The 27,348-nt window shown below is 39.6% G+C and overlaps 1 protein-coding gene across 17 annotated transcripts in view; it reads left to right on the top strand.

The window, feature by feature from the left end:
• The window catches only part of Il15 (interleukin 15), a 71,629-nt gene extending 44,532 nt beyond the window's left edge, over positions 1-27,097 (top strand). For 14 of the 17 annotated variants that reach the window (XM_006530713.4, XM_006530708.4, XM_006530707.4 and 11 more), the window contains 6 exons: positions 13,023-13,121; positions 14,249-14,346; positions 15,398-15,482; positions 21,111-21,155; positions 24,115-24,252; positions 26,697-27,097. In XM_006530713.4, the coding sequence (XP_006530776.1) occupies positions 13,110-13,121; positions 14,249-14,346; positions 15,398-15,482; positions 21,111-21,155; positions 24,115-24,252; positions 26,697-26,807 (489 nt within the window). In that variant the 5' untranslated portion in view covers positions 13,023-13,109 and the 3' untranslated portion in view covers positions 26,808-27,097. The remainder of the gene's footprint in view (positions 1-13,022; positions 13,122-14,248; positions 14,347-15,397; positions 15,483-21,110; positions 21,156-24,114; positions 24,253-26,696) is intronic. The other 3 variants (XM_006530715.4, XM_030243304.1, XM_006530714.4) reach the window with 2 other exon arrangements.
• The last annotated feature ends 251 nt before the right edge of the window (positions 27,098-27,348 follow it).

Here is a 27,348-nt window from a genome sequence, read left to right as displayed (position 1 = left end):
ATTTGTGATGGTCAACCATTGTATTCTTCCTATTTCGTAACCACAAGTAGTAGATAATAATAAGGAAAGCAGGCCAGCAAGTTTCAGCTCAGTCTGCTTGCAGTTGCTGCTGGCACGAGTTTTTGGTTAGCTACTGTCTGGTGTGTCATGAGGGAAGGGTTTACACCTGTGAGAAAGTCCAGCAGGTTGAGCATTTCAAAGTCCTGATCATTACACCATTTTCAGTGTTAGTAAGCATTAGTAAACTTTGTTTCTAGGTTGCTGTCACTTTCCTGCCCCTATAACAAGGCCAATGATTAGTTTACTTTTGCTTGAAACCCTCTCAATAAGTGTTTTCTCGCCCTGAAGATCTTAGGTCCACTCCCATTGCTTCTTGCAGAAAGCCTCCCCCAGCGAAACCTCTTCCTCTATATGCTAGCACATTACCTTCCTCTAATATAGACTACTATCTGCAGTTGCTAGGCTCATCTCTCTTCTGTAGAGCGCTAGCTCAGAGAAGACAAATATGACCTTGTCTTTGTTCATGACTGTATCATTTCCTCCCACTGTTGTTAGAGCACTGCAGTGGGCAATTGATGTTTAATTTTATCTGGAATAAATTGTAGTAAAGTTACCCTCCTTCTTTTACATATTCACATGTAAGCACATGGTACTGTAGAATCCCTCTTTCTTATCAGTACGGATGAATTTGGGCATTGAAAACAAGAAGCATGCAATGATTGTGTGTGTGTGTGTGTGTGTGTGTGTGTGTGTGTGCACATGCAATTTATGAAGTGTTCTGCCTCATAATATATAACATAGCCTTTTGGAGAGCAACACTCATAAGGTCACTTCTCAGGTTATACAACCAAGGGAACAATTTTGAACACACACACACACACACACACACACACACACACACACACACACACACACACACAATTCCCTAGACTATCAGGCAACCATAGTCACCAAAGTCTTCCCTTAAGCCTTTGATATATTTCCTCATCACCATAGGGAAAGCTGGGGTAGCAGCAATAGGCTTCTCCAGGTAAGAGCACAATAATGGTTATCCAATACCAGATGGTTAGTAATGAAGACATACATACAAGTAACATTATACAGACTGAGTAGGTTATATTTTGTAATATATATCTGTGTGTTTGTTTGTGTGTGTGTGTGTCTGTCTGTCTCTCTGTCTCTCTGTCTCTCTCTCTCTCTCTCCCCCTCCCTCCCTCCCCCCCCCCCGTATGCCTGCAATGACAATTAATGAAAAAAGGCCATAACTTTGAGAGAGAGCAGGAGGAGTGTATAGAAGGGCTGAGGGAGGATGGGAAAGGATAAATGACATAACCCCAAAGATGAAAGAAAAACACGTTAAAAATAACTATTACCCAAAAACCTGCTCTAGATTGATTGCATATGTAGTCTCATTGCTTCCTATTAAAATCATTTAAGGCAACTATATAATATATGTATTGTATATATTTATTTATAAAATAGATAAACATAATATTTAGTTTATATCTATTTTCCACAATGCCTGCAGTGAAACACATTGCTCTATAAATTACCTTTCTATTGCCGTGTAAGAAGTCATGAACAAAGAGGCTTAAAACAACATCTTCAATAGAGTCACAGTTTACATGGGTGTCAAGTTCAATTGGATATTTTTTCCAGAGTCTCATTAGGTAGAAAGCAAGACATTTACCGGGGAAGCTCTTATCTGGAGATGCTGGAAGGAATCCATTGCCTGGCTCATTACAGTTTGTTGTCAGAATTCAGTCTTTGTAGGTTAGGAATGAGATTGATATTTCCTCACTGGCTATCAGCAAAAGCTGCTTATCATGCTGGAAATATGGATGCTGTGTTTCATAGCTCTCATCCTTTTCAAACTGTTGGTGATTTATATAGTATATGTAATTTTAAGTCTAATTTTTCCTCATAATTTCTGTCAGTCGTTTCCCCTTTTCGACCCTCTCTCTCTCTCTCTCTCTCTCTCTCTCTCTCTCTCTCCCTCCCTCCCCTCCCCCACCCCTCCCTCTCCCTCTTCCTCTCTTCTTTATAACTAATGTCATATTTGATGTTTGTGCTCAGCAACTTCTCTGGTAAGCCATTCAGTATGACACAACATAGTCCTAAGTGACCCACCACAGCACAGAGACGATATCTCAACACGCGTCCTCCCCCTGTCATACTCCCACTTGAAGGGAGAAGCATAAATCTATGAATCACAAGGAATTGGCAGAATTAATGTCAGCAAGTCTGCAGCCGACTGAACTCTGGGGCTTTGTCCTTACACAGCATTCATTGCAGGGCTTGATTTCTATGGATGGGCCTTCTGTAAAGCAGCCATATCATTGTACAGCCAGTCTGTGTGGGTCTCAAATACTGCTATAAAAAGTACCACCTCAGAAGGCTCAAGCACAAGTTCTCACCCCCTTGTCCCATAAAACAGCAGGTCCAGATGGTCAAGCAGTGCATAAATGATGCTTCGTTATGCTCTACATAATTTTTGATTTGTGCTTGTGTTTGTTAGTGTAATCTGCCCTATTTTATCACCTGCTTTGATGCTGCCTTCTCCCCTCTGTCTCATAAACCCACTGAAGAAATTTGGTTAACTAGCATCATGTCCAAATACCCATGGAAATTACAGTTTTTCTACTTACTTGCCTTTTTTCCCAGTTAATTGTGTTAAATGTTTTTGAGTCTCATAATAAGGCATCAGGGGAGCTGCAAAAGATGCAAAATCAACTGAGAAAGAGCCAAGGAGGCATCATGGCTCATGCTTGTAATCCAAGGACTTGGGCACCTGAGTCAGGAGGGTTGCCCTTAGTTTAAGCTTCTTAGTGAGTTACAGGCTAGCATGGCTACAGAATGAGACCCTGTCTTAAAACACACACACACACACACACACACACACACACACCAGAAAACAAAGGTATAGAAGAGAAAAGGGAAATTATACCCAGGATAATAAAATACCCACAGATAATTAACTAGAGATCACAAACATTTACATGAACAGATTTAATGTCCCCACAAAGGAGAAGCTGATACAAGCGTTGTTCTACTGATTTTAAATAGGATAAAGATGGCGCGCATCTCTTGGGCAGTAGAATATAACACTTTGATAGAACCATTGCCTTCTTAACTGACAGCTTCTTAGTCTCTATGCTGAATACCCAGGGAGTCACCTTTTCTCCTGGTATTCACCAGGCCAGAGAGTCCATTGACAGACTGTAACCACTTTCTGTGTGTTTTGAATGGTGTGGATTATGGGCTAAACAGCTTTAAAGCTCGATTACTTGATAACTCACTAGGGGCAAGCCAATAGACATCACTGGGCTGCAGCATTCATGCTTATAAATATGCATAGTTCCCAAATTCCATAAATGATACAAGTATCATTTATGATGTGTTTGAGTTGGGTTTGACTAATAAGAATTCACTTCCTGGATCTTGTAAAAAGAGGAAAAAGGAATTCCAGGTGTGTGTACTTTCGTCCATGTTCAAGCAAAGCCTGGTGGAAAGTCTGGAGGACCGGCTGTGGGGAAGCTTTAGAGATAATTTTTTTTCTTATGAAATAAAGGCTTTTGTATTCTCAAAGACATCTTTCTTTATTCTTTGGGCCAGAAATATATTTATCTCAAATGCTACTTAAAAAACAAAAACAAAAAAACTTTATACTTGATAGCATTTTAAATGAGGCACAAATATTTCTGCTCTCCAGCACAGATTATTAAAATAACACACGAATGTCAAACATGATAGTGCAGAGTAGTTGGTGTGGACAAACTCTCTCTTTTAAAGCATTGGGTCTGCCTTTTTCACTGTTGTAGATTATGAGAACTGTTCGTGTTGTCATTTTGATGGGTTATGCCTGAAATGGATGGCTCAGTTTTGACAAGTCAGAGCCTTCACATAACATTTTAAAGTGTTAAAGGAAATTAAATGAACAGTAAAATTATAAATTGGGCCTAAGCTATAACTTCTCTCACCGGAAGAGAGGATATTAAGGGTAACATGCACATAGGGAAAGATTGTTTTTTCTTGGCAATAAAATTAGGACAATAACAACCAACAGAGAGTGAATCTATTTGCCTTGCCACTTGGCATTCCAAAAAATTCAAAAGAAGCCTCCACCAGGCAGGCACGTATACTGCTATATATTTGCAGTGTTGCCACGGTGCAAGGGAAACAGCTGTTTATGTTTTCATTTTGATTTTATTTTCTGTTTCCATTGCTGTTCTGTCAGTGCGTGGCTTCATAAAGCTGTAGGGTTCTGTTAGGGGGGACCATGGAGGCCATGTGTTTTGGAAGCCGATGTGTTGGTTTTCCAGTTTGATAGCAGTTCCTTATTGTAGCTGGAGGGAGGAGCATGACTCTGTTTGTGAGAGACAGGGAGTGACAGGCCACCAGTCCCATGCTCAGAAGTGTGCCCTCCCTGTCTCTGAGCTTGCGTTTATGGGGTAAATATTATGTTGCCGGTTGGTTTTGTTTCTTTTGTTCAAACTATCTGAGACTTGTAAGATGGCTGCTTTTGTCAGACACTTGCTGGAGAGCACTCTCGTAAAGCTGCCTCCTGGAGATGGCTTTATGCCTTGCCTATAAAGTAAGCTTTCATAAGATTTGGCCGGAAAGCATCTTTATGTGTTGCCGTCCTGTTAGCTACCGATGAACTAACAAAGCTCCCCATGCTATTTTTACTGAGGGCGTGTTTGACTTGGGTATTTGGACATAGCCTTCATCTTAGCACCCACTGTTCTCTCTCTGAACTGTTCCCCCACCAGCCTCTTGTAGGAAAGAACAACACAGTCTATGCATCTCTCCTCCCTGTACGTGGAAACCAACCAAGCCTTTTTGGGTGTCTTACTTGGACATTTGAAATGACAATAACCACGTATCATTTAACATGTCCCCTTGGACTCCAGACCTAGCTGCTGAGACGTGCTTCCTATGAAACAGTCCCCAATATCTATCAGGTGGTTTGGAGATTATTTCACTGTGGCAAATATATTTTCATTTCAATTCTGCCATGTTACAAATTCTTGTTCCAATATTTTCTTTCTTTAAAAAAAAAATCCACAACCGTTCCGTTAAGCACGTGGATCCAGATGCCTAAGCTCGGACCCAGGCTTGCTTGCATTGTCACTCCCTGTCTCTCACACACAAAGTCATGCTCCACCCTCACTCCCAGATCTATCTCACAGACCCTCTCTTGACCTTGAATGGCCACAGCTTTGCTCTCTTAACATGCTGGTACTGGTGATATCTGGACGAGCCACTGCACACCTGATGTCCTACAGTTCAGCAACATAGTGGTTATGTTATATACTAATTGAATGATGTATGACCAAGTGTCTATATCCCTTACAACATAGTTCCTCTCCTCCTCCCTCCCTCCTTTCCTTTCTTTTACCTTCCTTCCCTCTCTTCCTACCTTCCATCCTTTCTTCCTCTCTCCTTTTTGCTTCTTTCCTCTCCCTTCCTCTTTCCCTCACTTCTTCCTTCCCTCCCTCCTTCCCTTCTTTTCTCCTTCCTTCCCTTCTTTTCTCCTTCCCTCCCTTCCTTTCTACCTTCCTTCCTCTCTTACTCTCTGCTCTCCCTCCTTCCCTTCCTTTTTCCTTCCTTCCCTCTCTCTCTGCTTACCTTCCTTTCTTACTCTCTCCTACTCCCTCCCTCCTTACTTTTCTTCCTTCAAACAGTTTTGTATTGATGCTTTAAATTCTTCTATAAAATGAGTCATGAAACATTTTATTCCTTTCAGTTTTTCTTGGCAGTTGGCCTGTTTGATTAACTTCTACAAAAAGGAGCCGAAACGTTTTTAAAGGATAGCATAATTCTTAGCAATCTTTCATTTGGTCTGGGAACAGATTGCTTGGTGTCTTAGTTATGGTTATTTTTTCTGGGATGAAACATCATGAACAAAAGAAACTCTTAGAGGAAAGGGTTTCTTTGGCTCACATATCCCGAATCACAGTCCACAGAGGGAAACCAAGGCAGGAGCTCAAAGCCAGGCAGGAACCTGAAGGTGGGAACTGATGTAGAGGCCGTAGAAGAGGTCTGCTAATGGCTTGCTCATCCTGTGTTCTCATTGAACACAGTCGATGGTTCACCAGTCTATGGGTGGCACCTCTCACACTGGGCTGGGGCCTCCTCCATCAATCACACATTAAGAAAATGCTCTACAGGTTTGCTTACATTCTGATCTTATGGAGGTATTTGCTTAGCTGAGGTTCCCTCCTCTCTGATAATCCTAGCTTATGTCAAGGTGACATAAAACCATCCAAGACACTTGCTGTTCAAAAGGAAACCCAACAACAGAGGCATTTCTCTTTAAAAATAAGAAAATAAGTCAAGAGTAATTAGTGACCCCAACAAGCTGTTTCCTTGTACATCCATGCCATGAGCAGTGCTGACACTCAAATGCTATCTATGGCCAGGAAACACATTTTCATTTCTCCTCTTGTCATTTGCTTGATAAGATTTCAGTCAGGCACAGTCCTGAGTGACTGAAGGGCTAAGCTGAGGCAACCAGATTCGTACCACGTCTTTTACCCTTTTATAAGTTTTATGTTGTCTGTCTCTATTGGAAGCTACGAAATCACTTCTCCCAAGACAAGACAAGCACTTGAGTGGTCCATAACTGTTCCAGAAGACTCTTGCTGTTCATGCGTGCAGTGTTTCCATGCACGCTCCAGCCAAGTCATTTGGAGCTTGACTGAGGGCTGTTAGTGCAAGGAGATTTCTCTATAGGCAGAGAACCATTCTCCAACATCGATCAGTTGTGTGGATGCTGAGGGCAAGTGTCATTGTTGTCTGCTGGCAGTGTACTGTCCACAAACTTCAATTTAATATAAAAATTTATTGAAGTAAAATCAAATAAGATATGAGTCTTGCAGACATTTTTTTTCCAGCTCTAAACAGCATTGGAACAATAAAACTGCTCTTCTGTATGGAAGAGGTTATTAATGTGGGACTTTGCTCTTGGGTGTACTTTCCCTTTCAAAAACACTTTGCTAACTTGTAGTTGTCTGAATATTTGTTCAGATGCCAACAAAAGTAAAACTGATTATTTATTACCACCACATATAAGTTACTAATAAACCAATACTCAGATTTGCTGTTTGCTTATGTACTTCTAATATTTTGATGTGTGTCTTGGGGAATGAGGAAGCTGGAGAGATGACTCAGAAGCTGAGAGTGCTTGCTGCTCTTGCAGAGTACCCACATCCGGGTCCCTACACCCAGGTCAGGTGACTCATAACCATCCTTAACTTAAATTTTGCAGGATCTGATGCCATCTTCTGGACTCTTCAGGTACTGCATTCATGTATGCTTGTATATAATTTAAAGTAAAAATTTTCAATTATAATATGATTTTTAAAAGAAAATGTAAAATCTGGGAAATATTTAACAATGGTAATTTTTCTAGTTTTGTTAGACAATATTTATTTATTTATGTGCCCATGGGATATGTATCCCAGGAGCTTATGGAGCTGTGGAGTAGGTATGGCCTTGTTGGAAGAAGTGTGTCACTGTGGGCCAGAGAACAACTTAGAGTCAGTTTTTTCATTACACAATCTAAGCCCCAGGATTTGTTTGTTTGTTTGTTTGTTTGTTTGTTTTAATGTAGATGAGTGCTCTATCTACATGTACACCTGTGTGCCAAAAGAGGGAATCAGATTCCATTATAGATGGTTGTGAGTCACCATGTGGTTGCTGAAAATTGAACTCAGGACCCCTAGAAGAACAACCAGTGCTCTTAACTGCTGAGCCGTCTCTCCAGCCTTGTTAGACAGTATAACTATGGAAAATATTGGTAATTGAGTTCTCCACGTAATTTCTTTTTATCAAGAATTATCTTTTCCCCATCAAACATTTGATCAAAGCCATCGTAATCACATATTTCTAGCTAGAACATATTTCTCAGAAGTATCTTTTTTGGAATCAGGACTCATTGACAGGTTGTGCAGCTTCATATAGAGGCTCTATAAGGTTCTGGGTCTGACTCCTCTCTTCTGCACAGTGGTCCATTCAGAGTGCAAAGTCAATACTGGAAAGTTCTGAGAAGTTAGGGGTTTGGACAATGTGGTGTAGCTACTGTTGTTAGTGTGGAGTACAGATTCTCTCTGTTCTTGGTTGTTTATCCCTGTAGGAAGCTGGAAAGAGTTACTCAAGTAGTTAAAGAACTTCTGGCTCACTTCCCACCTGCTATGGGATGTTGGCCCTTTCAACGCCATGATTCAATAATCACAGATCAAATAGATTTGGCAGAAAAATTTGACTGTCTTAGTTAGGGTCTTACTGCTGTGAAAGACATGATAACCAAGGCAACTCTTCTAAGGACATTTAACTGGGCCTGGCTTGCAGGTTCAGAGGTTCAGACCAGTATCATCAAGGTGGGAGCATGGCAGCATCCAGGCAGACATGGTGCAGCAGGAGCTGAGAGTTCTACATTTTCATCTGAAGGCAAACAGGAGAAGACTAACTTCCAGGCATCTAGGATGAAGATCTTAAAGCCCACGCCCACAGTGACACACTTCTTCCAATAAGGCCACACCTATTCCAACAAGCCCACAGCCACTAATAGTGCCACTCCCTAGGCCAAGCATATTCAAACTAGCACACTGGCCATGCACAGATTTTTTTCTTTGTTATTTTTTCTTGACCATTAGTGTATTCATTTCTATAGCATTTATACTGAATTTGTTAGTATGGGTAATTTAAAGATGTTTTAAAATATGAGCAAGTATTCTCCCCTAATATACAAGAAACTTGGGTATCACTATCAGTAGGGCTTGGTATCAAGAATGAGGGGTCTTGCTATCAGTCTGCAGGAACAAGAACATGTAGGAACCCATTCCAGGTTTTCCTTGTTTGGTTCTTACAGTAATAGTTTTATAAAAATACGAAGGTAATGGTGGAGACACAAAAGAGATCTTTAGGAGGAGAGGGCTTATAAGAAATTTTCAGACAAATCTTTCCTATTTCAATCTCTGCTGAGATATCTAAATTACCGAAAATAGGTTTGTGGAGAGATTAATGTTTAGCTTCAGTGTGGAGGTTAAAGTGCAGGAAAATAGGATGCAGGAGATGTTTGGAAATTCAGACAAGAAGGCAACAATCAAAAGCCATCCCAGTAGAGGTTCTGTGGGGTCTGTGTGTTGGAGAAATGGAGAGAGGGCATGTAAGGGTCTTAGTTGTTAGAGAACAGCCCTGTACTTTACTAGTTAATCATTAACTTGTAACCTCCACATGCATTCAGCTAAACTCGTTTTCAGAACTGACAGGTTCTCCTTCCCTGAAGAGTGAGCATGGATAGCCAGGAGTTGTAAAACAATTCATTCAAGTACAAGGGCTGTTCGTTGCTTTAGAGCCACAGTTTGTCTGAGAAGTAAACTTCTGGTCTGTGTTTATAGTTGAACTATTAAAATACCGCATTGAATTCCTATCATGTGCAACTGTTGCTCAGCATCACTGTTTAAGGATCCCGTGGTTTTTCCTGCCTACTATACTCAGTCAGAGTCTGCAGGTTGTTTGTGAAGGTCACAGGCAACCTGGCACCACACTTCTACAACTGTATCTCTTGACTTCCACCAGTGACTCTTCAGAGAGTGGCATCATTCAAGGAGTCTCACGGTGCAGTGGTTTCCCGCAATAACCTCTTTGCTTCTGTGCAAAGTTTATTCCCTCATATGGCCACTTGACTCCAAAGCGTCCTCTATTTTGGAAACATGTATTGATATTGCTTATTATTCTTGTGCCATGATAAAGTTGCTTCTCCCTCTGCCTATGAAATTTTATTGCATGCTTATTCAGACGTAATTTGTATATTGTATGCAGTTTATTGTTTTCTTCATAACAAATTTAATCCACTGTGAGAGTGATTATACCTGAGAAGAGGGAGGAAAATGGTAGAAGACCAGATGAGGCAGAGGGCTGGGAGACAGGTCTTTCCTCTGAGATGCTTGGGAACATGCCTAGGTAGTAGCACACAGGGAATACGGTCCATGGGCCTAAATTTCTGCAGTGTTTGGGATCTAGCGTCATCTGATTTCTGTACAGAACAGAACTGATGGAATGACTCACTATTACAAAGGAGAGTTACCAGCTTGGCTTACACAGTTAGGAGTAGGGAGTTCAATGGACCCTGCACACTGAGAGGTAACTGCTCAGACCGACATGCCTCTGAAGTGCTGATCTAATAATCAAGGCCTGGAGTGTTCCTTTTGAGTCCATTTTGGAAAACTGAAGAAGCCGCATCCAATGTCATTGAAGGATGACAGCAGCAATGGCAACAGTAGAGTAGATGTGTTCACCAGCAGGGGGAGAAGGGAAGCAGGCAAAAAGCAGCTTTCCCTCAGGCCACCCCAAGGATATATGCTGGTCTACCTTCCCCACTTCTTAAAGGAAACAACCACCCAGATCCTTCCATAGGCATTTTTCTTAACTGATTGCAGGTTAATCAAGTTGATAACCAAGAGTGAACTGCACAGATCTCTAAGAAAGAGGATTCCATGTTAATATTGAAATTATGTGTGCAGGCCTGCATATCTTTATAGAGATGACATATAAAAAATATTAAACATCTTAACTGATCATTTGTTGTTATCTTGTGAAAAACTGTAAGATTTAACATCCCTGAAGCTGGACACCTCTAAAGGAAAGAGGCATATTTAATGCACAGTGTTGGACAACACCAAGTGACCTCATTAATGTGTCACTTGGTCGCAGTGCCGTTGGGGTATATGTGGCTTCCCCATGGTGAAGGTACACACAAGAAGGAGAGAGCACATGGTGAGAGAGTAATGTGGGTTGGCATTCTTATAACAGCTCGTTCTGATGGGAACTGGATGAGATTCCTGTAGAGTTCCACTAACGCCTTCCAAGGGCAGCTCTAAGACTGCCAATGACTGAAAAACTGCCACTATGAGTTACAAGACAAGTAAAGTTTAAATGAAGCTGGAGTAAGGGACACATAGAAGCCAGATGTCATCAGCAAAGCAAATATTTGCTTGCCAGAAGATCTGTTTTCTCAGTTGGTAAGTAGGAGGCACCAGCCACCTATTTTGATGACAAAGCTGAACTGAGATGCAGCCCCATTCATCATCTGCCGCCATTTTCAAGCTATCGTGGACATTGATGTAATTACAAGAAAAACCATAAGACTTTCCAAGTATGTGCTACTTATTACCTGGCCCTTGGTAGAAAATTACTTTAATTTGTACAGTAATGATAACTGTTATCTCCTACTTTTCTGCCATAAATGAACGCTTGGGTGGACATAGTCTTGCTCAGGTGCTTTCTCCCCAACTTCACACTATTTCAGTTCTCATTCATGGTTAACATCTGACCATATCTCAAGGTAGGGCTAAAATAACACTTTGCTATAAAGACCTGCAATGTAGGGAACGAATAGGGCATGCTTCACATTCCACTGGCCTTAATACTTCCAAGCTCCCTGCTCCCTTCTGGTCTGTGCTCACTTGTCATACGCAGATTTTAATCCATTTCTCTGCCTTTTCCAGGTAATCTGTCACTTGTGGGTTGCCATGCCTGGAGCATACACAGACATAACACAGAGATAACATAATAGGCTCTTGTTACCAGTGAACTGGAAAGCCATGGTCCTTAGCAAAAAGACTACAGTCAGAGCACTTTTCCAGACAAAGAACACACGTTGTCCTGAGGAGAAGTTAATCAAGCTTTACTGAAATGAAAGCAAGGCAGTTAAGAACAGACCTCACAAAAGTCATTGCGGGCTGAGTGGGAAACCCTGGCTGACTCTCAAGTCTTTGCTGCGTTTACTTTCCATTGTGGGCTCAGGGGACTTAGGCTTTAGGGGCAAACGTCAGCCCTAGGTGTAAACCAGCCTCTCTGTTTAATAAATGAACCACTGCTGGAGGGGGAAGTCTAATGCCAGTGTCACAGGGAACGGGAACGTGGGGTGAAGACTTCATGGAAGCATTGTACTAGCCACACAGTCTAGTGTACTGTTTCATACCCTGGTAAATGTTAGGTTTATTTTCTCTTAAGAATGATGTAATATACACTGTAGAGTGTAAACAAGATAGCAAGATGACTCAGTAGGTAACAGTCCTTGCTGCCCAGTTTCATGGCCTAAGTTTGTTCCTAGATCCCCAAGTGGTGAAAGGAGAGCAGCAACTCTCACAATTTGTTCTTTGACCTCCACACATGTACCATGGCACGTGTATGAGCATACACACACACACACACACACACACACACACACACACACACACACACACAGAGACACACACACATAGTAAATGTAAAAAAATAAGAGTTATACATTGCACATAATTTATAGCAAATATTTTAATATTAGGAAGCATCTGAAATGTGTAAAATATTGAGATAATTGATTGTGATAAATTATATCAGTGAAGCAACAGACCTTGATATTTTCATTGGTAAGGTTTACTAATGCGTAACATTTTTGACAGCAAGACTATCCATATTTGAGATATTTTGAGCCTAAATATTTTAATGAAATGGAGTTTGATGGGAGTGTTTAAACTTCACATGTTCCCCTGTTTTGGTTTAGAAAAAAATATAATTTTGTTATATAGAAAATTCACAAATGGTGTTCTCATTAAACTTTATTTTAAAGAACATACCTAAGACATCTATGTGAAGTCTGTAGATGAGGCTGTTGTTGTAAATTCGACTATCAGCTGGTGGTTATGTGAATCTTTGTATTTGATTGCTCTTATTCAAATTGAGATGGCCTTGAAACCTGTCAGATCTGGGACACTGTGTGAAATAATGTCTTTGTTCTTTTATTCAGACAAACTAAAATGGTTTTAGTCCGGGCAGTCATGGGATTTCTGTGACGCCAGATCAGATTTTCCAAATGATGCTCTCAGGAGGGCTAAATCTGATGCGTGTGTTAAGGAACACAAAGCCTACCCTATGGAAAGCAGATGTGGCATAAGCACCAGGCGTTTCTCTATCTGCTTCTGGCTTACTCGCTTGTGTTTTGATAGTCATCCTTCATCCTGGTTCTGTTGCAGGAAGAGTTCTGGATGGATGGCAGCTGGAAGCCCATCGCCATAGCCAGCTCATCTTCAACATTGAAGCTCTTACCTGGGCATTAAGTAATGAAAATTTTGGTAAGGAAAAAAGCAGACAAAAATAGCATATGGCTTTTCTTATAAGGTCACCTTAATCTCAGTTCTACTTTATAATAAGTCGCATGATTATTCTCTAAACATCTCTGGCTGCGACAGACATCTGTTTCTCCAAGATTTATCTTGATTTTAAGAATAAGTAGCATGGGCTTTGGAAAACAAGACTAACAGTATGCCTGTATTCTTTGTGCCATTGTTAAGGTGTTATTACACTTCACTCAGTCTCTTTTGTTCTCTAAATGTCTATTCACTTCGCACATTGTGTCTCTGAGGGCAAGGTCTGGTGTTAGGCATCTTTCAGCAGAGTCTACACAGAGTACAGACTCCTGGTGTTTGAGGTGTTGACTGGCGCTGCTCTCTGTAACTATAAAATCTCTGACAGCACTGACAAGGCAGGTCAGAGAATTAAAACTGTGTCTATCTCAGACAAATAAGGTCCTAAATAACCAAATTAAGTTTTCATGTAGGAGCTGTTAGAATGAAAAAGGATATACTTCTTTTTGAGACAGGATTTCATAACTATGTAGCGTTGGGTGGCCTGGAACTCACCAGGGTAGTCCTGAGCTTACAGAATCCCTTGTTCCTGTCTCTCTCATCCTAGGTCCGACGACATCAATCCTAGCCCTGGCCCAAATACTTTTATTGGTTTAAATTTTATCCAGTTTTTCTCTGTGTGATAATATGTATTTTAATTTCCATATACTTGTATGAAATGAATGTAAAACTAGTGTGCTTGCTATTGTGTGACATTACTAATCTATGCTGTTTATAATGTGTAGTCTATTAATAAAGACAGAAGGGCAAGAGGAAGAGGATAATGACAGAAAAAGCTCAGTAGTCCCAAGAGTATACATGTCAGTAATTAAGAATGTCAGTTTATCATTGACCTTCAATTGGAGAAATGGCTACTGGAGATATTGTACATACAGAGAGCTGGATATTAGAATAAAACAAAACAGAAGAGCCACTGAAATTTCACTGTTTCCATAAAGAGTATTGATTGTGAAATGACACCTTTACAATTTTGAACCTAAAATACAATAAAATTCAGTCTTCCATGTTTTTAACTAGAGATGTTTTACCATTTTGTCTACATTTATGTTTTCCAGAAACCATATATGAGGAATACATCCATCTCGTGCTACTTGTGTTTCCTTCTAAACAGTCACTTTTTAACTGAGGCTGGCATTCATGTCTTCATTTTGGGGTAATTTCATCTTTGGTCATAGCTATTATCAAGTTAGTGGCCACAATCATTTGTCCCTGAGTATCTTGATGTTGAAACTGTATTATGTTCAGTTTCCTTGTATATAGGTCTTCACTCTTCAGCGTAGGATATCAGGTGACTGTGGAGCTGCTTGGGGGACGTGCAAATCCTTAACTGAGGATTTCGGCACCTTGGCAGTATTCTATATGAGTATTCTATCCCTTAAAGCAGTTGAGCTTTTTGCTATAACTGTTCCATATACTGATATCATGTATGTAAGTTGTCCTCATTAGACAGATTGTCATTGGCTGACATGGTTTGTTCCTGGTCTTTTTTAGAATAACTGTTTTTCCTGGGGCTTTAAGAATCACTCCACAGTCACGTGATCAGTGTGTCTTTTATTCGGGATATTAAATGTGAGTTTTAACCAAAGTGAATAAACTTGTAATCACCCATATTGTATTTAGCGAAATCTTCAGTGACTATGAAATCATCCTAGCATCAGATTACTGTGGGCATCATGAAAAAGGGACATTTACTCTCACAGTTGTTAAGAGGAAGTGTTAAGTGTTCAAAATCTTACACTTACTAGCCCTAAAAGTTTCATGGAGCCTGTACTTCTAGACAACTAATAATCACTTCAGAAACATTCATTAAGCTATGGCACAGATCAGGTGCTATCTCAATATCAGTGTGATAAACAGATTATGTAATAATCTGAAGCAGGCCATCTCAGGAAGATCACCTGCTAATTATTAGCTTGTCCCATTATAACTCCTGACATCTGTGATTACTTATAAGCTATCCATTTAGCCTTTCTCTGATCACTAAGTTGGACAGTTGGACAGTCTTCCTCAAATTAGCTTAGACTATCAAAATTATACTGTATTTTTGGTATTTCCATTCACCCACCAGGCTGTCAGATGCACAGAGACAGAATAAGACATTTTCCTAGTGAGAAGATAATTGATCTTGATTGTTCCGTTGCTTATCTACTCAGTGAGACAATGGTACCCTCCTCCAAAGAGCTTGGTTTTGTGTCTTCTTACAGCTGTGTCAGTGTAGGTCTCCCTAAAACAGAGGCCAACTGGATAGATGTAAGATATGACCTGGAGAAAATTGAAAGCCTTATTCAAGTGAGTACACATTTTTCTTTTTTTGTTTGTTTTAATATTTGATATATATTGTTGTATTATAACTTTTATTCTCAAGAATTTCATATATATGTAGTAAAATATGATTGTATCTACTCCCCATTTTACTCCTTTTAAGACCTCTCTTCTATTTTGCCACTGTGTCTGCCCCAACTTCGCATCTTTTGTTTCATGCTGTTTTGATAACCCATTAAGTCCAATTAATGTCACCAGTATGTACACTGCCATTTTGCCATCCACTGAAACAGAAAAATAAGAGTGAGACACCAACAAAAGGGAATAATACATTTTCTCTCAGTAGCTATCACATGCCAACAGGTTGTTAAGGGGGTTCTGGGCCAAGAGACCACATCCCCTTTTAAGCTGTCATTTTGGCAGACAAGATCTGTACAGATAACAGAGTACTGTGAGCTCATGCATGTGACAGCCATATTGGATCCAGAGGACAGTATTCCATTGTCCTTCTTCTCACCCTCTGGTTTTTAACTTTTTTTCTGCATCCTTTTCATCAGTATCCTCAGAGTCTTGGCAGGACTAGGAGTGGGGTTCATAAAAATGTCTTATTTAGTGCTGAACAGTCAATCTCTTCTTCATAACACTTTGACCAATTATACCCCAGCACTGATTGCTTACTACTGGGGGGGGGGACTAAATGCCTCTGACCAAGGGTGACGGATACCAAGTCTACCGACGGATACCAAGTCTACCAACACAACTATAAATACTGAGAAGGTAATTTGACAGCAAAACCACTGAGAAAATATCAGTGGCATGTGGCCTAGGGCGTATGGCTGCCCAGCCATGGGGTTTTGCTCAGGGATATAGTACCAGCCATAATTTTATTATTATTATTATTATTATTATTATTATTATTATTATTATTAGTAGTAGTAGTAGTAGTAGTATTGAGCAGTTCTCCAATCCAACTTAAAAGTGGCTAGTTGTCTACAAGAGCCTTGCCACTAGCTACATCCCACATGGTAGGTTAGTATTATGGCACATAGAGCCAAGTCCTGGGTTAGGTCATTGATATCATTGTTTTTCCAGAAAGAAAACATGTAATGGCTATGAAGTATGCATGTCTTATGTTTTTCTACAAATTTCTATGAAATACCATTTGAAATAATAATATTTGTGAAGAAATATATGAACATTGCAAAGCCTTCTAAGACATTGTTTTAAAATTCTATTTACTGTTAAGATTTACACCTTTATCAGAGCTAAGAACTATGTGTAGACAGATCCTGGACTCTAATGTAGAACCTATTATCATTTCTTCGCTAAATGCATAGCATAAAAGTGACTCCTGATGACATCATTATACCTGTAGATTAGTGCATTTTCCAAAACTCATCACAGAAGCTTCGTTTTGCTCTAGATGGTCATTAACACAGAGACCACAACCAGTCAAGGTGCAGAGGATATGAGCCTGCAGAGCACTCATCCCTAAATGGGACTTCTGTATCACATACCCTCTTCCCAAGACTAGGCTATCTGTGTAGGAGAGGTATTGGAAAACTTGTTAGAGCCCAGGGTAGTAGATGACTCCAAGGAAAGTGTTTGATCAACACAGCAGGGCAGCTGCACATGTGAACACATACACATTTGTCAGTATACCCCAGACCCACACAATCTCAAGTCAAATAAAATCCTAACATGAAATGTGGAAAATAACATAAAATTCACTCCCAACTGAAGAAGTGCTGGCAATTAGTAGTTGCTGAGAGAAGGGAAGTAAGTTTTCTTTAAGTGTGTTGTCCCTGGTTAGGTTACCTAGCAACCGTGGATGGCCACACATCTAATAAGAGTATATGGTCAGCACAGATCATACTTAATTAAGAAAGAAGAAACGAAGAGGGCACAAAGTTTGGTGGGTAGGGACGGGATGTGGTCATGGAAGGAGTTAGAAGGAGAGTAAGTATCAAAACTGGTGTACAAAAATGTCAAGGAACTACTAAAGGAATAACAAATAAATTCAATTGCCAACTCACAAATCAGAAACTTATTTATCTGGAAAATGGGTTACAGGAAGGGGACCCAATGTGGTGTTAGCCCTAGAATGAGGTATTTTTTTTCTGGGCATTGTAGATCATCTTCTCCTGCCTAGAGTTGCTAGATGGCCTAGTAGCAGGTTCGGCTCAATCTAATCAAGAAAGATTAGGAATCTCATCATAAATGACAACCCTGAAATATATATTTTGTCCCCATGAACCACATAACCTGGTATGAAGAAGCAACTCTTACTGCAGTGATTGAGAATTACAGTGGAAGGTTTGAAGAGGTTCTGAAAGCTAAGCTGCCATTAGAATCACAGCACACAACAGTAAGTCAGGCTGAGCACAAAACATCTCAATAGGTGATTGGCTGCATATTAAAATAGAATACTTAAGTAGGACAAGAGTCTCCTAGCATAATATCCAGCATATCCAGGCACAGGGAAAAAGCATTAATCATACCAAGAAGAGGAAAGTCACAATCAAAAGCAGGATTAGTCTTATATTAGTATTAGATAAGCCAACATGATGGAAAATGGAGCTGCCAATGCCAAGAGCAACATTAATGACAAAAGAAAATTCATGAAGAAGAAACATTGATTTTTAATATATATGCACCAAGCAACAGAATCTCAAAATTCATGACACAAAAATTTAACAGCTCAAAGGAGAAACAGACAAATTTATGATTACAGTTGTGGATCTCAGCATCTCCTGCCCAATAACTAACTAAACTATTAAGTAGCAATATTCCAAAAACATAGGAACCATAACAAATACAATTAATAGGATTTGACTTTATGCATGAAGCATTCTACCCAACGACATCAAAACAAACTTTTAAAAATTCACATAAAACAGTCACCAAGACTAAATATCTCCCGAGCCATAAAGTAAGGGGCATTGAACTCAGCAGAACTTTGATTGTGCAGAAAATATGTTTAGAACACAATGGAATCAATCTGGAGATAAAAAGATACAAAAGGAAAGTCCCCCAAATTTGCAAATTAAACAACGTATTTCTAAGTAACACATGGGTCAAAGACTAATTCCCAAAGATACGCAAACAACCTCACAGACATGAATAAAATGAAACCCTGTCTGTTACAATGTGAACTGCTAAAGATGAGGAAACTTTAAAAATGCAATGCGTGAATTAGAAAAGAGGAAAAGCACTAAGCATCAAGCCAGCACCTGAAGTTCTGTCTCACCAAATTAGAAGAATCACAAAATGAATTCAATATGAGTAGAAGGAAGGAAAAAATAGATCTGGGAGCAGGCATTAATGAAACTGAAATCAGGAAGTCAGGGGGCAAATCAATGAAACATAAAGGCACTAGTAAAAAAAAATCAATAAAATTTGTAAACATCTAACAATAATAGAGATGGTACCAGGCACCATGGATGGAATTGGTGGCGATTGACACAGGATCTGTGGGGATAACATTTGTCACTGTTTCCCTCAGTGTCTTATAACTGTACCAATGATTTACAGGAAATGGAAACATTCTTCAAAGATCATGAACTCCCCAAAACATAACAATGATGAAACTGGTGGTTCAAGAGCTCCTACAACTCCTGACACTGTTCAGGTCACCATGGAGAGCCTCCTAGAAGAACACTTGGGAGCGACTAGCCTTGCTCTATCATCCTGAAACTTACTTCAAACATTGATCATGCCTCCCCCCCCCCCCCAGGAAGAAGCAAGTCCCTCTAATTCAGTTTAGGAGACTAATCTTACCTTGATGTGAAAACTTGATAAAGATACATTTTAAAAAATGAAACCAAATATAAGCAACTCTCATGTACTTAGTATAAAATTCCTCAGTACAATATCAACCTATCAGATCTACCAGTGTATTATAAAAAGAATCCTATATCATCACTGTATAGAATTTAGAATTTATTCTAGTTATGCAAGTCTTTTGATTATTTCAAGAACTATCAGTCAACTCAGGCTGACATATCAGGGGCCAAAAAGGAAAATCATATCAATTGATTTAGAAAAGACATGATAAATTTAGTACCTCTTATACAGGATGGATTTTCCTTTTTTAATGAATGTCCATATCCCATTGTGTGACTGTCTTTTGACAGAGGGTCTTTAAAGAGAAATTTAAGTGAAAACAGGTCCATTAGGATGATTCTAATCTAATATGTCCAGTTTCCTTAGAAGGGCAGGAAACCATGCTCCAAGAAGGGTATCCACAGGAGGAAGATACCCTGAGGAGACAGAGAGAGGATAGGATAGGATAAGAATTGATAAGGCAAAGTGAGAAGTCTTGGGAGACCACTCCTAACATCTCCATCTGAGACTGATTGTCTTCAGAATTCGAGAAAAGTACATGTCTTTACTTACGCTATCCAGCATATATGAAATTGTTATAGCAGCTTCAGCAAACTGCTGTAGAGCTACTTCAAGATAAAATTTCTCAGCAGAATAGAAACAAAGGACAACTTCTTTAACTTAATATAAAATATTACTAAAATACTTAATCTTTTGCCAGTGAGGGAAAGACAGTTTTCCTCTGGGAGTAAAACAAATCTCTCACCACTTTTATTTGCCAAGCTATTCCTTTTGGTGTACCCGTTCAGTAGATCAAGAGATAGATGTGGCTAAGGCATGAAAGGAAACAGATAACAGATACCCCAAAAGCCGGCCATGCAGTGAAAGAACCCAGTCTAAACATGTTTCATGTTGGGCAGGTCCAACTATTTTTCCTTGGAGAGATGATAAAATTACAGAAAAAAAAAGACAGACGGAAAAAGGAGGGGTGAGTAGGGAGAGTATGGTGTTCTTTAACATAGTTCCACTGCAATGTGTGCCATTAGAATGCTAGGTACCTGCCATTGTATATATATATATATATATATATATTTAAAAACCATAGAATACATATTATATAATTATTATATTATATACTAAAGTATTTATTTTTGGGTCTCTGGTGGGACTGCCATCTTCTAATGGCAAAACAATCTGCTCACATATTTTCTAGAAAAGAAAAATGAAGAAAAAATGAAGAGATAAAAGTCCTACAGTGTCCTTCAAAGTCCAATCCCAGTGACTGTTGCCCTCCAGTGGCTCACTATTTCTATTCTGGAACCAAGACTTTCAGGGCATTAAACACACACTGTAGCTATGTAGGGGTGTCCACACACTGGGTATAACAATCACATATGGTGTGTGAGGCACATTAACCATGAAGGGAACTGGAGTCAGATTAAGGGGTGAAGAAACCTTGGCCCTTCTGCTGTCTTTCCCCTATAACAGAACTTCTCAAAATGTTATTTTTTAAAAAGCTAATCTTAAAAGGTTGCATTCTATATAACTCCATTTCTTTCACATTCTTGAAATGTTAAAGGTCTAGGATTGGACAGGGGGATGAAAACTGGTAAATCTGGAGAAGAGAGAAATGTTACATCAATATGAATTTCCCTGCTTGGGAAATGCAGAGGAGGGTCAGGCGGTCTCTCAATATGTTCTCTTATAATAACAGGAGCTTAAAATGATTGCAAAATTCACGTTTAAGTTAAGGGACAAAATTTATTGTTTACAGGAAGTTGCTAGTATCATACCTAGATTTTTCATATGACGTCCTTTTCTCTTTTTCAGTCTATTCATATTGACACCACTTTATACACTGACAGTGACTTTCATGTGAGTATAGTTAGGTTTTTCAAAATTGCTATTTTTCCAGTTCATCAGCCGTATTTCCATAACTTCATTGAAACAGTTATAGTTTTAAAATCTAACTTACTGTGGGTTCTCTTAGTGTTTGATCCATGATATTTCTGAGGGAGTGTGGAATTTTTGGGACTCATGGAAAAATGCTACATAAATGCTACTATTATAATGGTGTCAAATCACAGTGGAATAAAAAAAAACAACTTTTCATCAATGTCAAACAAAATCTGTTACATATTTCTGTGATGCAGTTAGATCATCATATAATTAGATGCTAGAATGGGACTAAATGATCCCATCTAAATGTCTTCTTTACCCCATTCCTTTAGTGCTGTAGTGTGTGAACATCCTCAGCACATGTACTGAAACTTGCTTAAAGACATCCTTGCTTTGTATTTTGTATGGATCTCTACACTTGTAAGAAATATTTCCACTAGTCTCTATGTGAGATAAAATAATAATCCAAATGATGTACTAGAATTTCTAAAGGATGAGGCAGCCTCATTACAGTATACTGATGTTGCTGATGGCATTTGGTCACTTGGTTTCTCCTTTTACTCTAAGGCTATCGCTAAAATGAAGAAATAGATCTCCAATTCCATTGCTCAGAAAATGTTAATTTAAATAATTGTTAACCTCCCACAATGTAAAGTTACCTAGAAAGAACATCAGTGAGGTTTGCCCCTGGGGGCATGTCTCCCGAATGCTTTAATCCTGGTGAGAAGATCCACTCTGATGTGGGCTGCATCAGTTCATGGGGTAAACCCTGGACTAAAGAGTAGAGAAGGCTGGAGAAGGCCTGAGCACAGCTGAACACATTCTCTCTGCTCTTAACTATGCTTCTGCTTAGCTACCTTAAGGTCTGTTGCCTTGACTTCCCTTTGATGATGAGCTATGACTTGAAATTGTGAACAGACAGACCTTCTTTCTCCTTGAAGTTGCTTATTTATTTATTTATTTATTTATTTATTTATTTATTTATTATTTATTTATATTAGGTATTTTCTTCATTTACATTTCCAATGCTATGCCAAAAGTCCCCCATACCCTCCCCATCAACCCCCTACGCACCCACTCCCACTTCTTGGCCCCGGCATTCCCTGTACTGAGGCATATGAAGTTTGCAAGACCAATAGGCCTCTCTTTCCAATGATGGCCAACTAGGTCATCTTCTGATATACATGCAGCTAGAGACACGAGCTCTGGGGGTACTGGTTAGTTCATATTGTTGTTCCACCTATAGGGTTGCAGACCTCTTTAGCTCCTTAGGTACTTTCTCTAGCTCCTCCATTGGGGGCCCTGTGTTCCATCCAATAGCTGACTGTGAGCATCCACTTCTGTGTTTGCCAGGCACCGGCATAGCCTTACAAGAGACAGCTATATCAGGGTCCCTTCAGCAAAATCTTGCTGGCATATGCAATGGTGTCAGCGTTTGGAGGCTGATTATGGGATGGATCCCCGGGTGTGGCAGTCTCTAGATGGTCCATCCTTTTGTCTCAGCTCCAAACTTTGTCTCTGTAACTCCTTCCATGGGTGTTTTGTTCCCAATTCTAAGAAGGAGCTTTGCCGGAGCACCTGGGGGAGCCATCTTGGTTCCCGGATTCCTTGAAGTTACTCTTTGTCAGAGTATTTTATCACAGAGACAGAGAAAGCAATGAACCTAGAACCAAAACCAAACTGTGTATTTTGTGTTTGGAACCTGGAACTTCTCCAAGGTGGAAGGTGTGTGCTCTCTGCTCATGGTTTGTTGCATAGAAGGTAGAGCCTGAAACTCAGACAAGCAAATGTCCACCAAACAAGTGTGTGAGATCTAGATAACTCCTCATCTGAGTTTAGCATATTTTTTGTTTTTCTCTGCTTTTTTTCCTAATTAGAAAGTTTTCCCATGCAGGATGATAGCCTTGCAACTCAAAGGTGAGGCAAAGCTTCCAGTATTGAAGTGTGGATGTGAATACTGAGGCTCAGGCATAGCTAATTTTCCATTTAATGTTTCCTTAAGTTTTTTTTTTTTTTGGTTTTGGTTTTGTTTTTTTTTAAGTTTGGGGTTTTGTGAAGTAACTCCTACAAGAAATACATTTTCTTGTCCACAGTCCCTTTTTGGCCAGTGCATAAGTGGGCACTGCCTTTGCTTTGGGTTTTCTCTCAAATGTCTTAGAATTCTTTCTGCTGAGAACTATAGGGACAGTGTGACTTACAGTTACCACTCTGTAAGATGTGAACATGTAGTATGACCCTAAACACTTTTTACATATGTTCTGTCATTTCTAGGCTTCTCATTCAACCGTTGGAAGAGGGCGTTTAGTGAGAGATGGTGTAGCCTTTTATGCTGTGTTTCCTTCTGTACTATCCTTCTCTATTAGTGGTTTTGGTTTTTATTTCAAAATCAAATGGAAAAAGAAAGGCACTTCCTGTGTAAATAAAACTCCCTGCTGGCACACAGTCGGAAAGTGATTTAGGGAAGAAAGTGTTTATTTGGCTTACAGTTCCAAGTTGTAGTCCATAGTTATGGGAAGTCAGGACTGGAACTTAAAGTATCCAGCTAACAGTGAAGAACAGAGACACAGTAACTGCGAGAATGCTTGCTTGCTTGCTCGCTCTCAGGTGGCTCTCCTCTGTCTTATACTGTTCAGGACCCTCTGCCTAGGGAATGGTGCCACCACACTAGTTTGGCCCTTCCTCCATGAATTAACAAGGAAGACAAGCTTCTACAGACATGCCTACAGGTTATCTGAGAAGTGGTCCCCATTAAGACTATGTTCTTAGTTGTGTCAAGTTGACAATTAAAACTAAGCAGTGTGGATATTACGTTTCGTTGTAAAATAACTAGATGGATTTGACTTTTTTTTTTCAATCAAAGTCTTATCAATATGAAAATGAATAATGGGAAAAGGTTTTTTGTTTATTTTTTTTAAATTGGCTCTTTTCTTTTTAGCCCAGTTGCAAAGTTACTGCAATGAACTGCTTTCTCCTGGAATTGCAGGTTATTTTACATGAGTACAGTAACATGACTCTTAATGAAACAGTAAGAAACGTGCTCTACCTTGCAAACAGCACTCTGTCTTCTAACAAGGTGAGTAGTCCAGCATCCAGAGAGAGCTGCATCTGACTAGTTTTGGCTTGCTTGAAATAAGGCATGTATATATAAGGAGAGTCTCCTGTGGTTCACACAGAAGAGAATTTGATTCCAGTGGAGTGGTGTCCAAAAGAGGTACCAGTGCTGGCATGCACAGAATCCTAAACATGTTGGTCTCCTTGGTAAACAGACATTTCTGAATCATGCCAACCAGTGTGCTCCCTGTCAGAGTCATATTGATTTAAAATAAAATGTCTTATTGGCAAGTGGGTGCAGTGGATAGACATTAATGTGATCAAGTGTTTAGCATCAGAAACAGTAGCTCACATTTATTGGGTTAGGTCTTAATAGCACACATTGATCTTTATACTTTAGACTGATAAGGTACTAAATCCTCAAAATCAGTCTCAGAGACTGGTCACTTCCCTTCTTTCATGGCTGGCTATTTCTGTTCTTGTTCGAATGTTGATGCACATGGGAAGCAGAAAGCTAACCACATGCCCCAGTTTGTGCAGCCAAAGGCATTAGAGCTGTGATTCTACTCCAGCTTCTGCCCTCTCACCTTCTAAACGTTTAAGTAATGGAAAAATTAGAATGATGAAAAGTGTTAACAATTCAAGTATTATTTAGAACATCCCAGACAACATGAGCAGGAGTGGGTTACAAGAAACAAATACTAGTGACTCCTGTGGTTGGCTAAAGGGTAAGTGACACAAATGTCCTGAGGTACAAGGAATTGTGGCCTGAGAGGGACAACCATAGTGAGAAAACAAGATTCAAACAAAGGATTATTATCATCAGAGGGGGAATAGTAAAATTGTTTCGTTTAGTATGCACTTCAACATATCCCTTTAAGAAGCACATGTTCTGAGGAAGGAGGTAATATGTGTGTGTGTGTGTGTGTGTGTGTGTGTGTCTATGTGTGTCTGTGTGTGTCTGTGTGTGTGTTTGTGAAGAGCAGTTAGTCAATAAGGTGGTATGCTACACAGAAGTCAGGGAATGGATGTCAGGGACACTCCGGGAGCGTCTTTAGGCAGACACAACTGGAGGTACAGTGATCTTGAGATGTCTTGGCTTCTCTTCCCAAATGCTGGGCTGCTTCAGTGTCTGCTCAGATGCTACATCCTCAGTGATATCACTTATTCATATTTGCCATGCTTTCCCTACAGCCTTGCTCACTGTTCCCACCTATATATATATATATATATATATATATATATATATGCCCCACACTGATAATTATGCCCTAGAGTCAGTAGCTGAAATCATCTGTCACCATTAGAAAGTCAGCATCAGAGTACATACATTTTAGAGTTCTTTTGACTGTGTTATTACAATTCCCAGTACATAAACTTACAGGTATCCGTTACTTGGGATTCTTACCAAGTGAATCATTGCCTATTAATGGTAACAGATAACTCATCACAGTATCAATGCTGAGCTTTAGGCTGCATGTTGGAGCCCCCAAAGTGACAGTTTGGCCTAAATAAATACTGGAAGAATGAACAGGACTGCATGGTTAGGAGACTTGTGTAGAATTTCAGTTTACATGTCAGTGGCGATGAACCACTAAGCATGTTTGCTTTCCTCTTTCAAATTGTTTCTGGACCGACTAGAGAATCCTATTAGCATTACAGCAGTGTCTGGCATTCATTGTGTGCCTTATACATATTGGGGAATCTGAATTCCAAGTGCCTAATGAACATGAAATATAATTTTGATTTCTGCTGGCACAGCCTCCGTGGTTCAGATGATCTCTAAAATGTTTATTCATGGTGGCTACACTTATAGTATTCTAGCTGTCCCCAAAGCTATGTTTATGGCATTTGCCTAAGTGGTTCAGATCAACCAATAATATTCAGTTAGCTACTCTGTGCCAAGCCTTGTGTTTATTGCTGGGAAACAAAAGATAGATGGCTATGCTTCCCAAGAATAGTAGTTAGGCAACAGTAGTGTAAAAGGCTAAAAGTGGTGTAAAAAGGCCAAAAGTCTGTGATATATGCATATCTAACTATTATATATGTGATATATATCACACACACATACACACTATATGTATAGAACAGAAAGACAAGTGCTCATGAAGTACAGACTTTGAGAGAGATACGAAAGATAAGAAAAAGAAATACCACAACAAGGAAAAATAATCAAAACCACCACCACAACAACAACAACAGCAACAACAACACAGTGATGGGCTTGAAGCAGGAAGGACACAATGTAACATGAATGTCCTGTACATTTGCAAAGATTTTAATCCAACGTACGAATACCCAACCCCTATAAATCTCTTGACTCTTTCTCACTATTTTTCAAAACTTGATTTCATTTGCCAATGTTTTCATGTCTGAAGACTCCACCATGTGTTGCAATAGTATGATATCCTCCAACGAAGAAGTGTGTTCTGACTGCAGATCTAATTCTCCCTCCTTATTTGGCAGAATGTAGCAGAATCTGGCTGCAAGGAATGTGAGGAGCTGGAGGAGAAAACCTTCACAGAGTTTTTGCAAAGCTTTATACGCATTGTCCAAATGTTCATCAACACGTCCTGACTGCATGCGAGCCTCTTCCGTGTTTCTGTTATTAAGGTACCTCCACCTGCTGCTCAGAGGCAGCACAGCTCCATGCATTTGAAATCTGCTGGGCAAACTAAGCTTCCTAACAAGGAGATAATGAGCCACTTGGATCACATGAAATCTTGGAAATGAAGAGAGGAAAAGAGCTCGTCTCAGACTTATTTTTGCTTGCTTATTTTTAATTTATTGCTTCATTTGTACATATTTGTAATATAACAGAAGATGTGGAATAAAGTTGTATGGATATTTTATCAATTGAAATTTAACTCTTACTTTGTCCTTTTTATTGTGTGTTTGGCTGTGTGTGATGTCTGTGTGTATACATGCTTGTCTAGTGTGTGTGTTGGTGGGGGTGCAGTGCATGCACAAGTGTGTCAAGGCAAGAGGTTGATCTTGGCTGCCTTGCTCATTATTTTCTACCTTGATTGTTGTTGTTGTTGGTGGTGGTGGTTTTAAGTCTGTATATATATTTTTTAACCTGAAACCCATTAATTCTGTTGGACTAACTGGCCAGTGA

The sequence above is a fragment of the Mus musculus genome, chromosome 8 (genome assembly GCF_000001635.26).
Source record: "Mus musculus strain C57BL/6J chromosome 8, GRCm38.p6 C57BL/6J".
Lineage (NCBI taxonomy): Eukaryota > Metazoa > Chordata > Mammalia > Rodentia > Muridae > Mus > Mus musculus.
Note: the sequence above shows the minus strand (reverse complement) of the source record. Positions and strands in the feature narration are given on the sequence as shown.